At 37.3% G+C, this 25,579-nt stretch overlaps 1 protein-coding gene across 5 annotated transcripts in view; it reads left to right on the top strand.

Annotated features, from left to right (window-relative positions):
* Nucleotides 1-25,579, top strand: part of hmgxb3 (HMG box domain containing 3) — a 52,455-nt gene that overhangs the window by 704 nt on the left and 26,172 nt on the right. The window contains exons 2-13 of one of the 5 annotated variants that reach the window (XM_051933719.1): nucleotides 5,084-5,157; nucleotides 5,473-5,659; nucleotides 6,094-6,268; nucleotides 8,131-8,655; nucleotides 10,356-10,451; nucleotides 11,839-11,970; nucleotides 12,060-12,439; nucleotides 14,662-14,771; nucleotides 15,106-15,198; nucleotides 17,422-17,510; nucleotides 19,408-19,509; nucleotides 23,305-23,454. In XM_051933719.1, the coding sequence (XP_051789679.1) occupies nucleotides 5,514-5,659; nucleotides 6,094-6,268; nucleotides 8,131-8,655; nucleotides 10,356-10,451; nucleotides 11,839-11,970; nucleotides 12,060-12,439; nucleotides 14,662-14,771; nucleotides 15,106-15,198; nucleotides 17,422-17,510; nucleotides 19,408-19,509; nucleotides 23,305-23,454 (1,998 nt within the window). In that variant the 5' untranslated portion in view covers nucleotides 5,084-5,157; nucleotides 5,473-5,513. Of the gene's footprint in view, nucleotides 1-3,154; nucleotides 3,645-5,027; nucleotides 5,660-6,093; nucleotides 6,269-8,130; nucleotides 8,656-10,355; nucleotides 10,452-11,838; nucleotides 11,971-12,059; nucleotides 12,440-14,661; nucleotides 14,772-15,105; nucleotides 15,199-17,421; nucleotides 17,511-19,407; nucleotides 19,510-23,304; nucleotides 23,455-25,579 lie in introns of those variants that run through there. The other 4 variants (XM_051933720.1, XM_051933718.1, XM_028813048.2 and 1 more) reach the window with 4 other exon arrangements.

The following is a 25,579-nucleotide window of genomic DNA, read 5'->3' as shown; positions in this document are numbered from 1 at the left end:
TCAGCGATCAGCACTTTAGGATTTGGGAGGACGTACAGGGGTGCTGCCAGAAATCAAACGTTTTGCCACTTAACTTTCATACGCGTTGTTGCTCACGTATTCGGGGCTTTCGAGACTAGTCACTTGAACAAGTATTTAAAGTTTCTTAGTCTCCCATTATGATGATCTTTGAGAGACGAGTTCTCCTGTGGTAGACCAATTGGACCCTCTGCAATTTGCCTGTCGAATAAAGATTGGAGTGGAGGATACAATTACCTGTCTGCTCTTCATGGCTTACTCTCACCCGGACAAAAGTAGCAGCACTTGTGAGGCTTATGTGTTTAGATAGATAAATAGATATACTTTATTTGTCCCCAAGGTGGCATTAGAAGTTTACAGAAGCTCGAGAGAAATATATAAATAATAAAGCAAACAACAACCCCCTAAACGCACACAAGAACTTCTGGCTTGGGTACTGGAGAACTTGTGCAATTAATAACAGAGGTATAGGTGACAGGAAGGTGGTCAGACCAGTCCAGATGTTCATTTTGAAGGCGTTACAGCAGGTCCAGCTTATTGTGTCCAAGAAAAGAATTGTGATTTCTCCAGTGCCTTCAGTATTATCTGGCCATCCTTATAGGGGTGAGCTCAGAGATATGCCAGTGAATGAGCCTGTGGTGTCATGGATAGTGAACTGTTTGTCGGGCAGACACAGTTTGTGAGTCCCAAGGGCTGTGTTTCTGATAGGGATGTGAGCATTACTGGAGCACTAACAAGGAACAAACCTGTCTTATTTTGTCTACTCCGTACACCTCAGACTATAAATATAACAGCAGATTTTGTCACTTGTAGAAATTATCAGGTGTTTCTACACTTAGGAGGTGCAATGATAAGCAGGGTGAGATACAGGACAGGGGTCAGGTGGAGAAGTTTGATTCTTGGTGCAGAAACAATTGTCTGCAACTTAACATCAGCTAAACCAAGAAACTGCTTATTGATTGTTGCCACACCAAAGAGCCTCTGTGTTTGGTCACTATTCAGGTGAGATGAAGCATTGCTTACAAGTATTTGGGGTCCACATTAGTGACAGCTTGGACTGGTCTAGTAACACAGTGGAACTATGTAAGAAAAGGCAGAACAGGCTAATTTTTCCTTAGGAGATTACATTCCTTTAATATGGGACATCCTTCACATCTTGTACAACTCTGTGATGGTCTGTGTGATTTTATTTTTTTATTTTTTAATGTGGTGTGTTGGGCAGGTAACATCATTTAAAGAGTGACCCACCGAATCAACAAACTAATTAAAAGGACAGGCTTAGTTATGGATGCACTCTTGACTACCTGGAGGTAGTAGCGTAAGAGAAAATTGAAACAAAAATGAGTGCCATTATGAACAATGCCCCACATCCTCCCTGACTCTCCCCTGACACAGTACTTTTAGCCAACAAATTAGACAAAAGAAGTATAGGGGCTCCTTTATATCAACAGCAATACACCTGTATAATGCCTGTTTGTGACTGTTACTGCCAAGTCAGAAGTTTTCTTCCTTTAAATTTTTCTCCTTTTTTAGTCATTCTGGTGTGTTTTCAGACCTTAATTGTGAGTCTGTCAATCTGTCTGTATGTCTGCCTGTCTGTCTTATCGTGCCTTTTATTTAACTGTCTAATGAGCTTCTGTAAAATGCAAAATTTCACCTGCAGACAAATAAAAGTTGTTTCTTTGTGTCTGTCTTAGTTGAATCCATTTATATTTTCTGTAACAGATTATATACACTACTTGTGGACATTCACAATTTTAGCATTGAAGTTGTAACATTGTTAATTAGCTTGTGTGGGTCATCAGCTGGGAGACAACAACTGTGTGTCCATTGTCCTTGTCAAAACAGTGAAATGAAAGAATATAATTACACATGCAAAGGTTCTGGGCTGGCAGGGTGGCCATTGTGCATACTTTTGGTCTGGACGCTACCCTTGTGGATTTTGTGTTCTTTCAGTGTCTGCATTCGGTTTTCTCATGGAACTTAATTTGCCTTGCTGCTAAGGGTTATTGTCCAGTTGGAATTGATGGATTAGCTATGGGTTAGTTATATGATATGCAAGTGTGTCCTTAGCAATGGACAGGCTTCCTGTCCAATGCTAGTGTCTGCCTTATGCCTGATCTTGTCAGGAGAAACCTCCTCTACCCTGGTTTGGTGAAGCCAATGCCATATTATTCAACTTCTAGCCATGGGGTATATCAGTTTTGCCTACTGCAGTTGCTGATTGCATCACCAGCCATGTCAGTTTAAGCAACTGAAAATCATTAGTTCTGTCACATTTAGTGATTGCGTGCCAAGTATCTAGCACATTCGTGCCAGTTTTCTGACAGCAAATACCATTCTGCCTGACAGATCCAACGCTGTGCAAAAGGTTAACAGCTGCGGTGAGTTCAGCAGCAGTCTCTGCTCTTTTATTTTCATTTTGTCATTGCATATAAAACATGAGACATCAGACAGACAAGCTTCTCTGCTGTTTACATGGTCCAAAGCCCTCAATTTCCTTATTACTAATTGATATCTTCTATCCGTAATACTTTGGAATGAACATACATATCCTTTCATTTGCTCCAGACTAAGTGAATTTATGATTGTTTATTTCACAAAAAAAAAAAAAAAACGTACTGGCCAATAGGGTATCAGGTCAAATATGAAAATGAAACCCCAAAAACTTGGAATACATCCATTGTAAAGCCAAAACTAGTGCTGTGTATCAATTTTAACTTTTTCAGACCTCCTTAATGCAGGATATCCATGGTCTGGATGCAAAGCAGGAAACAGCCTTCATCAAGACAGGCCCACACATGCACATTCAATCAGTCAGTCATTATGCAACCCACTATATCCTAACACAGGGTCACGGGGGTCTGCTGGAGCCAGTCCCAGCCAACACAGGGAGCAAGGCAGGAAGAAATCCCGGGCAGGGCACCAGCCCACCGCAAGACACACTCCCATACACACCAAGGACAATTTAGAATTGCCAATGCACCTAAGCTGTATGTCTTTGGACTGTGGGAGGAAACCCATGCAGACGCGGGGAGAACATGCAAACTCCACGCAGGGAGGACCCGGGAAGCGAATCCAGATTTCCTAACTGCAAGGCAGCAGCCGCTACCCACTGCACCACCCCATACACCAAGGTGGAAATGCCTATCAGCCTAAACATCTCCGCTGTGGACATATTGAAGGAAAACAGAGACAGGCCGAATGTGTAAACTCTAATTTGCTTGATTTGAACCCAAGATATTGGCTGCATGAAATGATATTGTTACCTGCTACACTACCGGCACCAAATCGTTTTGAAAAAAATTGATTTTTAACTTACACATGCTGCAAGGCCAGTTTGTCATAGAGCACATTTATGCATATGTATCAGTCAACCATGAAACACAGAATACACAAACTCCACATGGACTGTGGACCCAATTTGAATTAAACCTTTTGCTGTGAGGGAGACAAACTGATTTCTGCATGGTGGTACTAAAAAGTGGCCATACAGTTAATCATTTCCAGTCTATTTTGTTCTCATAAATATAATCTGAAGCATAAACTGTAGTTAAGGTTTATGGCTTTTAATTCATGTTTAATTGTGTGCCCCTTGCAGAGATTTCAAGTGACTAGGTTTTATGGTAAGTATACCACCAATATGAGAAAGTAAGTTCAATTTCTGAAATGTCAAACATCTCCTATAATCTGCATATCTTACTCCAGTTATGTTAAAATATATATATTTTAATGTTTGCGGTGGGTTGGCACCCTGCCCAGGATTGGTTCCCTGCCTTGTGCCCTGTGTTGGCTGGGATTGGCTCCAGCAGACCCCCGTGACCCTGTGTTCGGATTCAGCGGGTTGGAAAATGGATGGATGGATATTTTAATGTTTAAATTGACTGCTTTCATACTGTTTTATAGTCTTATATTTTTAATTGTTAAATAGACCTGAATAATTTAATTAACCTGCCAATGCTATGTTAGTTATAGTGATATATTGTATAGAAGCAGCACCTGGCATTGCACAGTTAAGTAATTTTAAACTCTGGTCCCCTTTGTTTGCAAATCTGACTTCAGTCTGTTCTGGTGTTTCACTTGCTGGGAGCCACCAGGTGGCACTGCTGTTCAAATTGTAGTCAAAGTTACAAAAAAAAGGTTCCTAATCAAATGAGATGGCTGTTCAAGTTTTGGCAGAGATACCAGACATGCACGTATATTCACGCAGACACACACACAGATTTTGAGCTTTATATATTAGACTGTACTAGAGGGGAAAGGCCTTCGGTGCCCAACCCCAAGTTGCGGCCAGAATATTAATAAAATCTGTAAATGTGTAAAAGAAAAATGATTATTTATTGGAGTCAAAATCACAAAATTGTACAAATAGGTAAAAGAAAAAATAATTATTATTTAACGGAGTAAAAATCATGAAATAAGAATAAAATATTTACTCTCTTACCGAATGGAGTATTCCCGTTAAACTGAGGTCCACTATGCTCGACGAGTATTTATAAGAGACTAAATAAACAATCCATTCGTTTTAACTGACATTCTTATAGATTAAAAAAAACAAAACTTTTTTTTAAAAATGACTAATTTAAATAACAGGAAAAATCACGTGAAAACTAAACTGGTATGCAATGGGTCATCGTAACTCGACCTTCAGCTAACTAAATAACCTAAATACAAACATTGGTGTTATAAATAGATAATTTTTTTTAATAGTTTGTTCCTGTGAAAGAAAGTTTACTTGATCAAAAATAAAAACCACTACTTAATTTTTTAGTTTATAAATGAAAAGCAGAATAAGAATCTGAAAATCTAACAACATCACATTAAAGTTTGATAAATTCTGAAAAGAATGATACCAAATATATATATGTAGGTTTTAAAATAAGCCAGATTTAAAGCGTGATAGAAAATGTGAAATAAAAACCTCACATAAAATCCTTACGCTTTTAAGCTTAGGATTTTATATATATATATATAGAGAGAGAGAGAGAGAGAGAGATAGTAGATATAAAGTCAATATAAAGCTGAATATAATGTTTTTTCGACTTAATCCACATCTTTTTTTAAGGTTCAGGGGACTGGAGCCTATCCTGACAGAAATGGGTGCCTTGATGATCTACCCTCAACATCTGCCGGTTCATGGTAGGGTCTAACTATATATACACAGCTACATAGGAACAGTTTGGAATCATCCATTAACCTAACATACATCCTTGGGGTTTTAGAGAAAACTTGGCAAAAAAACACAAGAGGGGACTGCGCAAACTGCACAAAGACAACATCTGGGAGCAGGATTTGAACCAAGGATACTGGATCCATAAAACAGCAGCACTAATCACTGTACAGTCGCTATAGATTGCTTGAAATATCTCAATAGTAAACAAACAGTGGTATTTAGTGTTTAATTATTATTGAGTCATTTATGCACTCTTTGTTTGTTTTTTTTTCTTCTTACAGTTTTGTAATATGTGTGGCTTAGTGGGTTCCAAATAATAGCTATGGATGATGTCTGTGAAGGACCTGGGATGAAAGTAAAAGCAGAAGGCAATGAAGGATGCTATAGCTTCATAGAAGTTTCATCACCTAAAAAGAAAAAGAAATGTAAAGGCTATGGAGAAAACACAGAAAAGGCAAAAAAGCCAAGGTATGACTAACTCCAAAACCAAACCAAATCCAGAGATTTTCAAACTTTATAAGCAAATGCACACAAAGTAAAATGTAAATGCATTTTTTTAAAATATCTTTCACAATTCTAATATATTTGTAATCCTATCGGACTCACTAAATATTTCTTAGAAAACCATGGGCAAATGAAAATCCAAATTGAGTAAACTTGCCTCATTGATGGTATGGCATTTCCATAATGTGAGAGGATTCTTTTTTAATGCAGTCTTTGAATGGTTCTTGGCATGCTTAGAGTTAAACCTGCAGTTAGAACAGAATGTTCCATATGCCCATTTTACTGTAATTTTATTGTTCAGGTAGAAACATGACACAATAAAAAATCAAAAATACATAACAGTCCAATTTCTTTCTTAATCTGTGTCACCTGTTTTTACTGCTTTATTTTTCTTGCAGGTCTGCTTATCTCTTGTATTACTTTGATGTTCATCAGAGCATTCAACAAGAATACCCTCACCTTCCACAGTCTGAAATTAACAAAAGGATCAGTGCAAGCTGGAAACAGCTAAACGTTTCAGAAAAAGGATATTATTTGGAGAGAGCCAAACTTGAGAAGGAAGGAATAGATCCAGTAAGTGTATTTCAACAAACAGCAGTTTGGTTTACGCTCCGTTTAAAATTTTTGGATTTTCTATAAATGCAATTTTTTTTTAATTTGATTTTTCCACTACAAATTTATATCAGTGGTTCCTAGCTCCTAGGTCTCAACCCGCATCTCAAACTGCCTTGCTGATATCTCCTCTTGGATGACTTCCCACCACCTCAAGTTGAATCCCAGCAAGACTGAACTCTTGTATATCAGAGGCAACTCATCTCCGAATCTTGACCTTGCAATCTCTCTTGACAACTCGGTTATCGTCCCCTCAAAAACGGCAAGAAGTCTTGGTGTCACTCTAGACGAAGAATTGTCTTTCTCTCCACACATCAGCAACCTCTCCAGGTCCTGCAGATATCTCCTTTACAACATTAGGAGAATCCGCCCCTTTCTCACTACAGAGGCTACTCAGCTTCTCGTCCAGACCTTGGTCATCTCTAAGCTGGACTACTGCAACTCTCTGCTGTCTGGACTTTCACTAAAGGCAACACGACCACTTCAACTGATCCAGAATGCAGCTGCAAGACTCGTTTTTGATATTCCCAAATTCTCGCACACTACACCTCTGCTGCGGAACCTGCACTGGCTCCCTGTGGCTGCCCGCATCAGGTTCAAAACCCTAACACTTGCCTTTAAGGCCAAAACTGGAGCTGCACCACCTTACATATCAGCACTGGTCAAGCAGCGTGTCACTTCTCGCTGTCTCAGAACATCAAGCACTGCACGCCTCGAACCACCCTTACTTAAAAGAAGAGGACGACATGCATCAAGACTCTTTGCAGTGTTGGCTCCTCAGTGGTGGAACGAACTTCCTCTTGCTGTACGAACAGCGGAGTCCCTCACTGTCTTCAAACGTCGCCTGAAGACACACTTCTTTCAACAGCACTTGGACTAAAGTCCCCATACTTTTTTTTTTTTCAAAAAAAAAAAAAAAAAAAAAAAAATTTTGTACTAACTTACTATTTTCTTCTAGCAGGGTTTTGTATACAACTTGGTCAGCGGTAACTTGTTTAATGACAGTAGATTTAATCCTAGCCTTAAAGACTGAAGAACAGTCGTAGACTACTAAGCACTGTTGTAAGTCGCTCTGGATAAGAGCGTCTGCTAAATGATGTAAATGTAAATGTAAATGTAGCTGCCAGGACCTGGAGAGTAGTAGTAATTCATTGTTGGGCTGGTTTTAGACATAACCAGATTTTATAATCTGTATCGATGGGTTAAATTATTGTTGGTTTTTATGAACGTATCTTCAATTTTATTTTGACATTTATTTCAAAAATTCTGTTATCAGTGGTTTCTTTAGGACCTCAATTTGATGATGTTGTTTTTCATGACATTTGAACAACATAACCTCAATTAAAATTTAAACAAATAATGAGTTCCGTTTTTCAACATTAGCATCTTTGTTCAGGACAAGCAGATTTTTGCCTTCCTCTTTGGTTACACTTGGGGAATTGAGAGATACATAATTATTTTGCTTTAAACTACTTTCATGTATTACAGAAACAATACTTGATTCTCAACCTAGTGGCACACAACACCACGAGCTAAGCACAAACTAATGTAATTTTTTTAATACATTTTTTGAGTCCAGATTTTTAATTTTTAATATTGGTTCACAGAGCAGCTCTGTGTCATGTTGTGTAATGTGTCTGCCTTACATTCCTTGGGTTCTGAATGACTCAACCGTCTTCTGTGTGTAATTTGTATACCCTCTAACTGCTAGTGTAATAAGATTCGTTTTGAGTCTGTTTCAGTAACAGTATAGCCTTTGCCTGTTTATGATTATAAATAAAGAACACAGCAAACAGCATAAATATAATTCTTTTTCTTTCTAGGATACTCTGATATCAGGACCTTCAGCTGATCTACCAGGTTTTAGAAAAATTCTTCCTCGCTCTAGTTATGTCCTTATTCCAAAAAGCTGTCAACCTGAGGAGAGGACAAGCCAGAAATCAGAACTCTGTTTGGATCAGGATGAGGCAGAAACCTCTGCCGCTTCTCAGACTTCATCTCTTTCACACGATACTCTGTTTTCTCCAATTGGACTGGGCAGTGAAGTTGAACTTCCTGAGCAGTGTATTGCTGTTGAAGGACTGACAGATGAGGCAGCTGCTGTTCTTAGTCAGTCAGTTGCCCTGCAGCAAATATTGTCTCAGTACTCCAATCCTTCACAGGACAAGTCAGCTGCAGGTTTTGTGTTAGAGCAGGATACTTTGGAGCTGGTGGGTAACCCAACCTATGGAGCGTTTGGAGTGGTTATAGAGGAATCCGTAATGGATGGGTCTGGTTCTGTAATATCTGTTCCACCTGGATCACAGAATGTCGATGAAGGGCATTTAGTGACCATCATCCCAAACCAGGTTAGACACCACAGATATGACTGTTTATTGTGTATGTATTGATAACTTTCACTTTAGCAATGTTTCATGTATCCTTTTTTTATAATTCATTTCACCACCATAGAGTATCTAGTTTTAATTAAACAGGTTAATATGATTGAAGTAATAATAATAATAATAATGCATTTTATTTATAGGGGCACTTTACATAAGCAGTAAATCTCAAAGTGCAACATAAAAAGATTAAACAAAGGCAAGGCAAGATAAAAATACAGATAAAACAACAATAATTATAGCATTCTTGTTAATATGCTTTCCTAAATAGAAAAGTCTTTAGCTGTTTTTTAAAACAGCCCACAATCTGCTGTGTTCTCAGGTTCTCTGGTAGGGCATTCCAGAGCCGTGGAGCAGCGGCTGCAAAGGCTCAGTCACCCATTGTACGTAGTTTGGTCACAGGGGGTCAAAGGCGGTGGGTATTTGTAAAACAGAGGTTTCTTGTAGTGGATTGTAATACAGTGATCCCTCGCTATATCGCGATTCGCCTTTTGCGGCTTCACTCTATTGCGGATTTTATATGTAAGCATATTTAAATATATATCGCGGATTTTTTGCTGGTTCGCGGATTTCTGAGGACAATGGGTCTTTTAATTTCTGGTACATGCTTCCTCAGTTGGTTTGCCCAGTTGATTTCATACAAGGGACGCTATTGGCAGATGGCTGAGAAGCTACCCAACTTACTTTTCTCTGTCTCTCTTGCGCTGACTGTCTCTGATCCTGACGCAGGGGGGCTGTTCGCACACCTAGACGATACGGACGCTCGTCTAAAAATGCTGAAAGATTATCTTCACGTTGCTACCTTCTGTGTGCAGCTGCTTCGTGAAGCGACATGCTGCACGGTGCTTCACATACTTAAAAGCTCAAAGGGCACCTATTGATTTTTCACTGTTTTGTTTTTCTCTGTCTCTCTCTCTCTCTCTCTCTCTCTCTCTCTCTCACCCTGCTCCTGACGGAGGGGGTGTGAGCTGCCGCCTTCAACAGCTTTGTACCGGGCGGTGCTTCGCATACTTAAAAGCCAAACAGCCCTATTGATTTGTTTGCTTTCCTCTCTGTTTCTGACAGCCTGTGCTCCTGACGCGCACTCCTTTGAAGAGGAAGATATGTTTGCATTCTTTTAATTGTGAGACAGAACTGTCATCTCTGTCTTGTCATGGAGCACAGTTTAAACTTTTGAAAAAGAGACAAATGTTTGTTTGCAGTGTTTGAATAACGTTCCTGTCTCTCTACAACCTCCTGTGTTTCTGCGCAAATCTGTGACCCAAGCATGACAATATAAAAATAACCATATAAACATATGGTTTCTACTTCGCGGATTTTCTTATTTCGTGGGTGGCTCTGGAACGCAACCCCCGCGATGGAGGAGGGATTACTGTATAAGGAGTTCTTTAAGATATTGTGGAGCATTTAGTGAAGTAATGAAGTAGTTGTCAAGAGTTTATGCCTTGGCTGTACTGCATAATGTGATTGTGAAGCCACATCTGAAGCCTTTTATAGCTGTTGCAAAAATGCAATACTGTTAAAGGTTCACCTTCTCTTGGTTTGGGGTCCAGCTACATCACCATTTGGCAGCTGTCTGAGCTAGAACTGGTCTTACAAAGTCAATAACTTTTCTTTTCCTAATACATTCATTTTCTGTTATTTATATTTTGATTTCTGTCTTGTAGGAAGCAACAGAAACTGGCTCCACTGCATCGACAGGGCTGATAGTCTTACCCATCAGTAACAAAATTGATTCACATTCTTCTCCTTCATTTAAACTGGTTAGTAACATGTGCTTATGTTTGACACTGGAACATGAAAATGATGTCTGTTTTATAGTTATTTTTTGGTTAATTAGATGTGAGTTTCAGTTGTTGCAGGATGATCATTTTTCACTATTTTTTCAACTTATTAAGCAGAGTATTTAAATGAATAATATATTAGTAGAACAATAGTGCTGTTTGATTCAGTGTGAGAATCTAATATATCTTATTAATAGAGTACAAGAAAATAACAATAGTGCAATATTTGGCGTTTTATATTTTTATACACCTTATATTGACATTCGTTTTGTGACGTTCTGTGAAGCACAGTAGTTAACACTAGAATCCCTGAAGCCTATGAAAAAAACTCATAATCCCGGCCCACCTTAAATTCCTTCACACGTCTCCATCAGTGTCTTTTGATTTGTAAATGTGTCCATCAGCACAAGCAGCCTGCTAAGCAATGCAGCTCAAGTCGCAGAGAAGATTCTCAGAGTTACAGTCTGTTTATCTGGGTGTGAGGTGCCTGGAGTTGTAGAAGGTAAAAAATATATCATCATTTGGAATACATACATTTCATGTGTTTTCCGTTTCTACAACGATCTGTGTAAATGTAGGATGAAATGCGAGGCAGGAATTGTTGAACACAAAACTAAAAAAGAAATGTTTTTCGTATTTTAGTAATAATTGACCAAATGTAGACATGAAGTGTATAATGTGTGAAGACTGATGTCCAAATATCAAATAAACACTTTTAAAAAATTACAAATATAACAAAACAAGTGTGATTTTATTCAAATATATAAGTGTAGAAAAAGAAATTGGGTTAGGGTACGGCGCTGACACAACCACTTTGTTGGTGCAGCGGTAAGAAATGTTGACTTGTAATCAAGAGGTTCCTGGTTCGATTCTGATCTCATTCGTTTTAAGTAGTGAGCTGTTCTTATTGTTACTATTATAGAATATGGGATAGCATATAGGATTGGATAGCAGGCTGCTTGTGCTGATAAACACATTCACAAAATAAAAGACGCTGACGGAGAGGTGCGAAGGAATTAAAGGTGGGCCAAGATTACGAGTAGGCTTCAGAGGTTCTAGTGTTAAAGGGGATCAGAACAAAGCACAATATGACTTTTGTCATTGCTTACTTTTACAGCTTTTTTGTTAAATTTGTGGCCATGTTTCCTTGCTTGCAAAACATTATTGAAAGTTGTGAGTGTATTGTGTGTTAGTAATATCGGTAATATTTGAAAACGATATTATTTTTTAATGCTTATATAGTTCATTTCTATTCAGTGTAGTTATAAATATAGTTTTTCTATGAAATTATTTAAAGTTAATTAAAAAAAGACTTGTTGTTTATATTTACACTAATGGAAACTAAAGATCTTATTGTATTTTTCAGTCAATAAAATACACCAGAAGAGGAAGAGGAAGCTGTCAGACTCCAGGTTGTTCATATACATATGTAACTCGACACAAGCCACCTATATGTCCTCAGTGTGGAAAGAACCTTGGTGGAAAATGGGTGTCAAATGTAATGGTTCTTTTTCAGTGTCTTTATTAAAACAGTGGTTCTTTCTCATCTAGTTTTTTTTTAATCATTTCCTCTCAAATACTTCACAGGAGAAAAAAGGTCCAGACAAAGCAACTGCAAAAGCCGTAGTCAGCAATGTTACTTCTACAGACCAGCATAAAGGTTCCAGTGAAACTAGCAAACCATCCCTTGAGGCTTCAGAAGCAGTGACTCAGCTCATTGTTGCTTCAGCATCGTTTGAGCAGAGAGAAGAACCTTCATCTGAGTGGGGTGAAGTTCTGTTACCCGAGGTTCATGGTGTGAAAAGTGCTCCACAGAGAGACAACGGAGCAGTTACAAAACCGTTAGTAAATACAAACAAACAAGTGAAAAAGGTATCTTCACATTCTAAAAAGTCATCGGCAGGAGTTACAAGGAATAAATCATCAGATATACTGCTTTCTTCAACTCCACCAAGAAAACATTCTAAGTGAGTTGCTTTCCTAAATATTCAATTTTTTATATTAATTCATCTATGAGGTGTGATCAGAAAGTTTGGGGACTAACTGTATCTTCAAAATGCAATATCATAGTGTGACACAGATTGTTGCAATATGCTCTTTTACAATTCTAGACATAATGGTTCATGATTCAGACATTGATTTGTAGTTCGATATAAATTGCACTCATCACACATTTCTTGCATTGGAATAAGTAGTTTAACTTAACCTACTAGTCTAGGCAATTAGCATTTACATTCTGAAAGTGCTTACTATTACACAAGCACAATTTCTTTGAAACTCTGTAAAAATATTTGGTTTGAAAAATACGAAGCACCTTTTACCAGGGACGTGCGGTCAGGGGAGTCAGGTGAGGCATCATAATGAAAAGTAACAAAAACTAATAATGATAACATAAAATAAATTTGTCCACTGGTCCATGGTATAAATTTGTTTTTTGTATGATTCCAATAATTGTGATAATTTTTATAGTCAAAATCAATGAATTTGCGCATTTCCTGTTCAGATACAAAGGAAAAACGCAAGTTGCGGTAGCGACGAGCCAAGCCTCACCTCGGACTGTGCTCTCTCTCACACACTGCAGGTTGATGCATGCAGTTGGTGCGTGTCTGTTGCTGTCTCTATGTAGGTTGCCAATATAATGTTTGCAGACATGTTTATTATACACCCTGATTTTCATGCATGCAGTTGGTGCGTGTCTGTTGCTGTCTCTATGTAGGTTGCCAATATAATGTTTGCAGACATGTTTATTATACACCCTGATTTTCCACAGTCTGGCTAATATCTTCATTGAGTGTGTGTGACATATTTAGTGTTGCTGATTGGACATAAAACTACAGTGAAAAGGCACAAGGTGAGGCACACAGTACAGTGCCGCGCCAAAGGGGGCGCATGTGAGCCCAACAGGTGCTTGTTGTTGCTGCTGTTCTTCAATGCAGAGGTTCTCGGCGCTAATAAGTTAGCGATATCAGAAAGTCAAGTGCACTGCAGTCTGTTTATTTTAATTTTTTTGTTCCGACTGACTGCCAAAATGGAAGATTAAGATTTTTAAAAGGAAAATAAGGAGGACTTTTTACAAGAAAGTAACAGAGATTTTTGTGGAGAAGGATAGGCGCATGGACTTAATTTGCAATTAAAGGTAAGACCATAAACGGTTTTCAATTTTATAAAAAATAGAATCAGACTAAGAAAAAAACAATCCAATATTTAAAAACTAAATTTTGACCTTAAATAAAATATTCTTTTGTTTTTCTTGTTACTCTTTTGTTGAACAGTCTGTATTAAAATTAATTAAAGTATCAGAATTAAAAGCAACTAAATATTTCAGTTAAGGTCAAACTTGAAATCTGTTTTTATACACCACTTTATACTTTAATTTGTATTGAATGAGTATTAATTGTGGAATTACAACGGCCAATTTAGAACACATGGAGGGAGCAGAGCAAATGCGCCCTCTCCACTCTCGCCGCTATAAATGTAACGTTCTTTCTTAGCCGAATATGTGCCTTACCTACAGTATGTGTGTGTAAAGAATGCTGATGAGATATGAAACAAAACTAGTAGTCAATGTGCATGCTGGCTGCCAATTATGTAGTGAATACGCTACTTTTTTGGGTTCATATATTTGTAAATTTGACTCTGACTCACTGCACGTCACTGCCTTTTACTGAATGTAGTCACATTGATTGGCTTGTATATTAAGGTGATCATTGTTGTAATTATTGCTACCAGCTACAGTTCATCTTATTTTAACTTTAAAGAGACAATAGGTCATTTAGCTCAGATATTGATAAATGGCGCTCTATGGTACGGGTGGTTCAGGGCCAGATGGTAAGTGCAGGTACTCATCAACTTTCTTCTTCTCTCTCTCTTTTGAGGGCATGTTGTGGGCATTTCAACCTCCTCCACTGCTAGTTCAGAGATTGCTTTACTTCAGATTCTCTTAATACAGGCATTTTCAGAAGTTTTTTTGTGGGGTGTGTTGGGTGGCTATTTATATGCCTAATTTGGTTTGACCTGTTCCGTACCTTCTACAGTATTACCATTTTGCCATAATAAAAATTTGATCATAAAAAATATTTCTCAAGATACAGAACCAGTCCTCAAATCATCACACCTCATAAATGTCTTGTTTTAAAAGAACTGAGTCATAAATAATTGTTTTATAGTGCAGAACTTGTTTTTTTCACAGTATCTATAATTATGCCATATCCAGTGCTAAAACTAAAGGTGGAGCGAAACATGTAGCACTTGTGCCTAAACGTCCTGTACGAGCCATTCTTCCTGCTCCTGCTCAGGCAGGTAAGGCATATAATTGAGGTTATTATATGACAAAATACTGTATATACCAATCATAGTTCTCGCCCAGTGTTTTTGAAGCCCTAGTTCTCAAGATAGTGAGTTGTATTCACAGGGTTTAAAGATAGATAGGTAGGCTCTGGTTTACATGTTTTCTGTAAGTGTAAAGTTACTTTGAGGTATACTGTAATAAGATTTATTTTTACTTGATTTAAAAATGTGAGACAACATGGTCGGTATAAGATAACATATCTACAGCTGTAATTTTACAATATTATTAATTGCTGAAGTTATTCATACAGCACATATATTAAATTTGGGGCGATTCTCCTTGTAGGGCCAGACCACAACTCTGCTTTTGTTCAATGGGTAACTGTACAACCAGAAAAATGGAAGAACACAGAAGTGGTTAAAAATAAAAGCAAGTCAGGTAAGGGAAATGCAATTTTTTCAGTATACATTTGAGTTATACTTTTATCAATATTTTGCATTTTGTTGTGCATTTAAATTATTTATTCTTCATGCATGGATTTATGAAAAAATATTTGACTTGTGATCATTTTTAATATGTTCATCATTTTGCCTCTTCTTAGTTTACATTGTGACACCACAAAATTTGAAAGAACAGTGTGTTGTTAGTGTACAACGTAATAGACTGGTAAACTGTTCAGGGCTTATTTCTGTGTATTGTTGATTAATTACAATTAATTCTATGCAACCCAGTAATAAAAAGACAGGTACTAAAAATGGAATGATGGGTATATGGATGTTTATTGTTACCTACAACGTTGCCAGACATTTTGTCTGTACATTTTAAAGTTCTACCTGTTTTGCTGTTAGTAGCAACTGTGGAATTAGATTAGTAAAAGAGAAAATGTTATAAAATTTAAAACAGTAAACTAATTTGTAGTTGAAGTTACATTAAATATTCCCCTACTTTAAGACAGATGACTTTGTAAATTCAATGGTGCTTTTCAGTGGGAGATTTTAAAATTTCAGAACTCATTAGATCACACTGTTCTTGAAATATCTCAGTCATGAGATATTATAATATAAGTGTGCCAAATTTTTGCAAAATTGATCAACTGGGTGGTGAGTTGTTTAAGGCTAAAAGTATTATTGACACACTTAAAACTTTCTTTCAGTCCTCTTGATGTTATTCCACCACACCCCTTTGTTGAAACGTTTGATGTTTTGGGTCCATCTTTGTTTCCTATTATCAATGTTTCTATTAGTGAGGGGGCTTGTGCCCGCATTTTTTGCGGCTATTGCACCTCGTCTGTGGGACTCTTTACCTCATTACATTAAGGTGTCACCTTCAATTGAACTGTTTAAAACTAGATTGAAGACTCATTTCTATTCTCTAGCTTTCAGTGACCTTCATTAATACTGATGGTTGCCCTACTCTTAGTCATTTTCTTTCATTTCTTTAACTCACTGCTGGCTGCATTTCATTTTATTGTACTTTATTTATTTTCTTCATGTTAATTGTATGTTTAATGTAAATCACTTTGGCTACAGCATTACCAATGTTGTTTTAAATGTGCTGTATAAATAAATTGACATTGACACTAATTTTATTTAGGCAATCAATTGAATTTGTGGAATTGAATCCTTTCTTTAAAACATACCCAATTTAAATAAAAGAAGGATTTAAAAGTACAAATATAATGTTAAAATTACAGTAAAAGTGCACATATATACAGTGCATCCGGAAAGTATTCACAGCGCATCACTTTTTCCACATTTTGTTATGTTACAGCCGTATTCCAAAATGTATTAAATTCATTTTTCCTCAGAATTCTACACACAACACCCCATAATGACAACCTGAAAAAAGTTTACTTGAGGTTTTTGCAAATTTATTAAAAATAAAAAAATTGAGAAAGCACATGTACATAAGTGTTCACAGCCTTTGCCGTGAAGCTCGAAATTGAGCTCAGGGGCATCCTGTTTCTCCTGATCATCCTAGAGATGTTTCTGCAGCTTCATTGGAGTCCACCTGTGGTAAATTCAGTTGACTGGACATGATTTGGAAAGGCACACACCTGTCTATATAAGGTCCCACAGTTGACAGTTCATGTCAGAGCACAAACCAAGCATGAAGTCAAAGGAATTGTCTGTAGACCTCCGAGACAGGATTGTCTCGAGGCACATATCTGGGGGTGGTTACAGAAAAATTTCTGCTGCTTTGAAGGTCCCAATGAGCACAGTGGCCTCCATCTTCCGTAAGTGGAATAAGTTCGAAACCACCAGGACTCTTCCTAGAGCTGGCCGGCCATCTAAACTGAGGGGGCAGGATTGGTTTCTAAATACTGACAGATTTCAGCTGCTTTCTTGGCTTTCCATTAATTTTTGTACCTCCTTTTTTTCCATGTGTTCAGTACTTTTTTCCCCTGTGTCTTTCCACTTTATTACATAACTTAATTTATAGACTTATTTGTTTTGTTTTCTTTATATATGTGGATTACTTGGGTTGTTACCGACATCTGGTGAAAATTTCACGTCAATAGCCCCATTTGAAATATATTTACTGAGAAAAATATTGACTTGTTTAATATTTATTTTCCCCGTTGTATATATAAAACAACTTTTGCAAGACTATCCTAAATAATAAAAGTATGTATACTAAAAGTACGTTTTTGTTATGTAGTTAAGCAGACTTCGCTGAAGATGTACGGGCTAAAGCCTAATACACTTAAACAACTGGGACATCAGATCAAACAAACAGAGGATGAGCAAGTAAGGAGGTTTTTATAAAACCACTTTGTACATTTCATAAAAAATATATATATATATTTTTTGTATACTTTATGGATTGCTGATTGTTAGGAATTGACTGAGTGTATGATTACAGTGATCCCTCGCTATATCGCGCTTTGCCTTTCGCGGCTTCACTCTATCGCGGATTTTATATGTAAGCATATTTAAATATATATCGTGGATTTTTTGCTGGTTCGCGGATTTCTGAGGACAATGGGTCTTTTAATTTCTGGTACATGCTTCCTCAGTTGGTTTGCCCAGTTGATTTCATACAAGGGACACTATTGGCAGATGGCTGAGAAGCTACCCAGGGGTGTGAGCAGGGGGGCTGTTCGCACACCTAGACGATACAGACGCTCGTCTAAAAATGCTGAAAGATTATCTTCACGTTGCTACCTTCTGTGTGCAGCTGCTTCGTGAAGCGACATGCTGCACAGTGCTTCACATACTTAAAAGCTCAAAGGGCACGTATTGATTTTTGACTTTGTTTTTCTCTGTCTCTCTCTCTCTCTCTCTCTCTCTCTCTCTCTCTCCCTCCCTGCTCCTGACGGAGGGGGTGTGAGCTGCCGCCTTCAACAGCTTTGTACCAGCAGTGCTTCGCATACTTAAAAGCCAAACAGCCCTATTGATTTGTTTACTTTCCTCTCTGTTTCCTTTGAAGAGGAAGATATGTTTGCATTCTTTTAATTGTGAGACAGAACTGTCATCTCTGTCTTGTCATGGAGCACAGTTTAAACTTTTGAAAAAGAGACAAATGTTTGTTTGCAGTGTTTGAATAACGTTCCTGTCTCTCTACAACCTCCTGTATTTCTGCGCAAATCTGTGACCCAAGCATGACAAAATAAAAATAACCATATAAACATATGGTTTCTACTTCGCGGATTTTCTTATTTCGCGGGTGGCTCTGGAACGCAACCCCCGCGATGGAGGAGGGATGACTGTATAGCAATATTTTAAGTTTTTTTAAGAAGCCTTCTTGTTTATTATAAAATAATCAAGGTTTCTTGACTATATTATTATATATAATTAAAACATTATTTTGGACTGCTTTGTGTAGATAAACCAAGAACTACTGTAATTGTGTCAGTTTTTGAAATTTAAATATTCACATTGAATAACATTCCTTAAACAAATACTCCACCCAAAAATAATATTTTTTTACATGTTACTTAAACCATGTGGTTTATTGTGATATCTGAAAAAAACTTTAATCTCATGTTTTCATGGAGAATTCAGTTTTTTTCTGATAGAATGGGAGCCTTGGATGGCCAGTGCTGGGCAGCAGCAAACAATATCAAAAACATTCATTAAAAAAGCCTCACGTTACTCTTGTTGCATAATCCACATATTAAGTCATCTATTTCTGTGTTCACAATGTGCAAAATGCATGCATTTTTGCTAAAATATTGTTAAATAAATAGTTATGGAAAAAATAAAGTAGTGCAGCAACAGGATTGCTGTTCACAAAGAATCCTGTCTTCAATTCAGAAGCACAGTCTTATTTGCTGTTGTCCACCAACAAACCACATGAGGTAAGCAACCTATAAAAAAATATATATCATATTTTGGTGGAGTATTCTGTTTAACAATCTAAAAGAGCTGTTTTGAACACATTAACTTAATTAACTGTATCATTGCTTTTAGTTATGGAATATTCATTGTAAATTTCATTAAAGGTTTTATTTTTTAGCAAAATGAATTTTTATAAATTTCAAATGCAAGTTATCTTTTGAAGTCATATTGAAAAGAATAGGTACTTTGAAAGTATGACGGTTTTCCTTTTTTATTGCGCTTGGCAGTACTTGTGCCTAATCTGAAAATCTGAGTAGTGATGATGTTAAACATGATGTTGAAGTTTAACTAAACTTATTTTTAGAGACTTCCCAGTTTGGCTAATGTAAATCAAAATGAATCGCCAGAAAAAGGAGTGAAGATTTTGTCTGTTTTGTCCTGCAAACATAATCCTCCTACATCTCTAGTAAGTACAATAAACATTTTAAGTCAATCTTCCTTGCTGTCGTTGTATTATGTTTAGAGGTGAAGGTTTATTGAATAAATAAGATTTTTAATTGCAAGATCACATAGCAGCAGACTTTGCACAGCATATTTTAAACATTATCACTCATGTCCTGACAGTTCAGTATTAATGTTGGTGTTCTATTAAATGTTATTCAGTGCTGTAAAAAAGTGTAAAGCACATATTATTTGGTGTTTTTTATGTATATATTGTGACAATAGGTGGCGCTGTACCAACGCTTAACCCGACATAGACAGACACAAGGGGCACACTTACACAAGTTCATGCTTTTTATTTTCTTCTTTTCCAATTCAGCACAGCACACAGTGCACAAATCACCACAAATATAGCTCAGTCCTTTTCTTTCTCCTTCTGTTACTCTTCTGCTGCCTCCCGGCTCCAGCTCCCTGAATAGAGTGAGGTGGCCCCTCTTAAAATGCACCCAGATGTGCTCCCTGATGACCATCCTGCTGCACTTCCTGGTGTGCCAGAAGTGCTACATGGGCACCTGGCTGTACCTGCTTCCTGGTCCAGCAGCACTTCCTGGTGTGGAAGTGCTGCATACCATGGCCTCTGAATCATCCAGGTGCCCCCTGGCGGTAGCTACGGATCCGACAAGGTTGACCTTCCAAGCTCTGTTCCCTTGGCCCCAACACCCACCAGGGTGGCTGCCTTCTCGTGTTCCAGGGGAGGTACTGCTCCTCTCCTGGTCCTTCCATCCTCCAAGCGTCCCAACTGGGCATAAGCCCCAGCCGTCTGCCACAATATATATATATATATATATATATATATATATATATATATATATATACAGTGCATCCGAAAAGTATTCACAGCACATCACTTTTTCCACATTTTGTTATGTTACAGCCTTATTCCAAAATGGATTAAATTCATTTTTTCCTCAGAATTCTACACACAACACCCTATAATGACAATGTGAAAAAAGTTTGAGATTTTTGCAAATTTAAGGTCCCACAGTTGACAGTTCATGTCAGAGCACAAACCAAGCATGAAGTCAAAGGAATTGTCTGTAGACCTCCGAGACAGGATTGTCTCGAGGCACATATCCTGGGGAAGGTTACAGAAAAATTTCTGCTGCTTTGAAGGTCCCAATGAGCACAGTGGCCTCCATCATCCGTAAGTGGAATAAGTTCGAAACCACCAGGACTCTTCCTAGAGCTGGCCGGCCATCTAAACTGAGCGATCGGGGGAGAAGGGCCTTAGTCAGGGAGGTGAACAAGAACCCGATGGTCACTCTGTCAGAGCTCCAGAGGTCCTCTGTGGAGAGAGGAGAACCTTCCAGAAGGACAACCATCTCTGCAGCAATCCACCAATCAGGCCTGTATGGTAGAGTGGCCAGACGGAAGCCACTCCTTAGTAAAAGGCACATGGCACCCCGCCTGGAGTTTGCCAAAAGGCACCTGAAAATTCTCTGGTCTGATGAGACAAAGATTGAACTCTTTGGTGTGAATGCTAGGCGTCACGTTTGGAGGAAACCAGGCACCGATCATCACCAGGCCAATACCATCCCTACAGTGAAGCATGGTGGTGGCAGTATCATGCTGTGGGGATGTTTTTCAGTGGCAGGAACTGGGAGACTAGTCAGGAAAAAGGGAAAGATGACTGCAGCAATGTACAGAGACATCCTGGATGAAAACCTGCTCCAGAGCGCTCTTGACCTCAGACTGGGGCAACGGTTCATCTTTCAGCAGTACAACGACCCTAAGCACGCAGCCAAGATATCAAAGGAGTGGCTTCAGGACAACTCTGTGAATGTCCTTGAGTGGCCCAGCCAGAGCCCAGACTTGAATCCGATTGAACATCTCCGGAGAGATCTTAAAATGGCTGTGCACCGACGCTTCCCATCCAACCTGATGGAGCTTGAGAGGTGCTGCAAAGAGGAAACTGGCCAAGGATAGGTGTGCCAAGCTTGTGGCATCATATTCAAAAAGACATGAGGCTGTAATTGCTGCCAAAGGTGCATCGACAAAGTATTGAGCAAAGGCTATGAATACTTATGTACATGTGATTTCTATTATTTTTAATAAATTTGCAAAAACCTCAAGTAAACTTTTTTCACGTTGTCATTATGGGGTGTTGTGTGTAGAATTCTGAGGAAAAAAATGAATTTAATCCATTTTGGAATAAGGCTGCAACATAACAAAATGTGGAAAAAGTGATGCGCTGTGAATACTTTCCGGATGCACTATATATATATATATATATATATATATATATATTTATATATATATATATATTTATATATATATATATATATATATGTATATATATATATATATATAATGTGTATTTTATTATTTTTAACAAGGAACTGAAAAAATGCATTCTGTAATAAGGTTATAAATAAACACCAAAAAAAAAACTACAGTATATATTTGCCAAATGCATGGCTGTCCAATTGACAACATTGCCCACTTAATGTGCTTTGACCCATGTTCGATTCCTTATTGGTGTGCTATTTGCAGGATGCCGGTAATTTTTGTTTGTGACTTTGTAGAATTCAGATACACATCATTTGTTGATTAGTTACTTTGAATTGTACATGTGTGTCCTCTTGTCTACTGTTTTCTCATCCAAGGCCTTACCACATCAGTGCCATACCACCTGACTTAGAAACAGTTACAATAGAAAATAAATAAATTAGTGGATGTATGGAAATTGCACACTCTTATCTTTTTATTTTCTTGTAAATATTTATTTTTGATGTGCTTGACTGTAATAGAGAATTATTGCTCATTTGACTGTATTTGCCCTTTACGTCATTCAAGTTTATTGGACTAAATTAATGTAAAAAATATGACTCACTAATGACCTCAGTGGTAACTGATCTAGATATTTTGTACTTCTTTGTTCAGTCTGTTACCAACCATTTCTACTTCTATGATCACAAGGGTGCTAAAGGCCATGCCAAAAGAAATGATTCTGAGGCAGGTGTCGGCTTCAGATAACAAATGGGCCTTAATGTATGTTGCCTACAAACACAAATCGTGTAACCTTGTATACGTTCATTATATCTTTTTTTAGTAATCTAAAACATCATTTGGCTGGGCCTTTGCACAAAACTTTCTGAAGAAAATCCTCATGAGCACATGAATAAAATGCAAACTTCAAGCTTGATGGAATCCTGGAGATCCAGAATGGTGACATAGTAATTGTACTACCCTTACAAAATCTAGTTTTTATATACAGTATCCATCCATATATTAGCAGAAATGGGCAAAGCCTCTCTAGCACAAATTAGAGGTCTGATGAGCTGCACGTCCTGTATGAGAAATACCACTTGTGTATGAATGCATAGAGCCGAAATGGCTTTGCATTACTTTTTCCTAAAATTTAGGTTCGCTACACTGAAGGGAAGTGCTCTTCAATTTATGTAGAAGATACCTGTTTGGAAACTTGCCTTTAACTTTCCAATTATTACTTTATTATACAATCACTTAACATAATTTTCTCAAACTCACTTAAGTCCAGATCCTATCTCTGCAGTACTTGTCCAAAGGCAAGAAATCGTTTCTGGATAGAATGAGTTAATCGCAGAGCCCATTCACATGCAATGCACCCACACCGACATTAACACTAGGCCAATTTGGAAGCATTATTTAAACTAACCTGTACCTCTTTGGGCATGTGGGAGGAAAGTCTTAGTATCAAAAATTTAATCACATAAATTGTTAATAAATTGTCATCTGAGCTTTTATTATATAGTTTTGTTATTTTTGCACTGGTTTTCAGGAACTTGGATTATCAACAGCTCGGGGCAAAGGAAAGTGCAAAAACCCATCCTGTGATTTTGTCTACAAAAACAGACACAAACCCCAAGTGTGTCCCACATGTGGCTGGGATCTCACCAAAGACAAACAAGGAAAAAAATCATCAACTTTTGTATGTATTTTTGTAACTATTAATGATCTTAATCAAGTCCAAAATTGTTACTGACAGTATAGGTGGTTCATAAGAAAACATGAATAAAATGTTAGTTTTATTTTTTTTATCATATTAATCGTCTTGTAAAATTATTCAGGACTGTCTGAATTTTCACATTTTTCAAAAACATTTTGAACAGTATAGGTTAAAACTTTCAAATTTAAGGCAAACCATAGTAAATATCAATAACATAAGAAAAAATGAATTAAACTGAGCACTAAATAAATGCCGTGAGGTCAGAGTTCAGTTATATAAATACAGTGGTAACTGTGTAACATTTTTTTAGCGGTCCGTGCTTATCCAGGAGTTTGTTATAGATAACATTTTTAAGGTGTTTCATAGACTTTCAGTTTGTTCCTTATTCCTTACAATTTCACTGAAAACATGAACTTGAATAGATTTATTGGTTTACAGAAAGAATATTATCACAGGTGTTTTTTTTTTTATAGTAATAACCTGTATTTTGCTTTGTTAAGTTTTTCTCTCAATCCTAACAGTTTACTGTCTCTGTTGAGTGCTGAAACAAACATATAATGCTGCAGCTACCAGGTTTCATAGCTGTGATGACCAATAAAGAAAATGTATTCTTAGATTTGAATTAGTTTTGACTGTTCTTGTTGGATAAAAAATTGTATCTAATTACCTTATTTTTATTGCAGTGAATTAGTGGAGATCAGATACAGGGGTCGTCAACTGGTCCTGGAGGACCACCGTGGCTGCAGGTTTTCATTCTAACCCTTTTCTTAATGAGTGACCTGTTTTTGCTGCTAATTAACTTCTTTTGCACTAATTCTAATTGACTTGCTCTTGAATACTCAGACCCTTTAATTGTTTTGTTTTCCTTAATTAGCAGCCAAACAATAATGAGATGCAAAATGAGTCAAAACAACTGGTGTCCATCATGCAATATCTGAAAATAAAGGAAAATGAAGGTTTCAGGAAAGTTGATCTGCTCAGGTCCCCAAAATATTTTAACAGAGCTCTTAGAAAGAGAAATATCAAAAATTTTGGAAATGTCTGCTAATGCACCACGAGCCACAGAATTTAAGAACGGGTTTAATTAATGACAAGAATCGGCATCTCATTAAGCTGCTGGTTGGAGTTTGAGGCCCTAACTTAGCTGGTCTTCTGTTGGCTCCCTCACTTCACATTTCATTTCTGTTTGGGTGCCATTTAAAGAAAGAAATGAAGCAATTCAGAGGAACGATGAAGAAATTCAGGGGAACAAATCTTAAAAAAGGAATTCAATTAAAATGAATTCACAAGAAGTTAATTAGCAGCACAAACAGGGCACTCATTAAAAAAAGTGTTAGTATGAAAACCTGCAGCCATGGTGGTCCTCCAGGACTGGAGTTGGCAATCCCTGAGATAGACACTGTTTTAAAGATCTTAACACAATTAGGGGTGCATACAGTGCTTTTTATATTTAGTACATCAGCTAATATTGTGGTAACATATTATATACACTATTGGTCAAAAGATTTTGAACACTCCCATTTTTCAAGCTTTTATTGAAATTTATTCACTTCAAGTCCAATAAATCGGGGTTAAAAAAAGTTTAGGTCACCAAAAACTGAAAAGTAATGTCATTTTAAAAGTTATACGTAAAGGCGTTTTTCAAGGAACAAGTAATTGGTTAACAACTTGCATCTTTTCTGCAGCAATTCAAGTGTTTAGAACCTTGACAACTGATGCAAACAATACTTACTTGTGTCCTGACGTTTGTTAATTACTGACTAACCCCTCTATCTGTATGAAAGCAGTGTTGGAACAAAGTGTGTTGCCACCCCCTCTTAAGCATTATTTGGACAGTATTGTGCTTTATAGTACTATTATAATTGTAAGAAAAAGACAATTAACAAAGGAAGACAGATCAGTATAACCCTTAAAAGTGTAGGTCTTTCCTTTGGAATGGCAGTGTGAAGAGCAGAAACTCACACAGGCACATGACTGTTGCACACTAATAATCCTCCCATCACTAAAAGCTCCGAATTTCTTCTATAATAGTGTCTATGTATTACCAGTTTAGAAAGATTTCTTTGAATGCAGAGATTTTGTCAAGTATAGTAATTTATCAGATGAA

This window comes from Erpetoichthys calabaricus, chromosome 11 (genome assembly GCF_900747795.2).
Source record: "Erpetoichthys calabaricus chromosome 11, fErpCal1.3, whole genome shotgun sequence".
Classification (NCBI taxonomy): Eukaryota; Metazoa; Chordata; class Cladistia; order Polypteriformes; family Polypteridae; genus Erpetoichthys; species Erpetoichthys calabaricus.
This window is presented reverse-complemented; position numbering and strand designations above follow the sequence as displayed.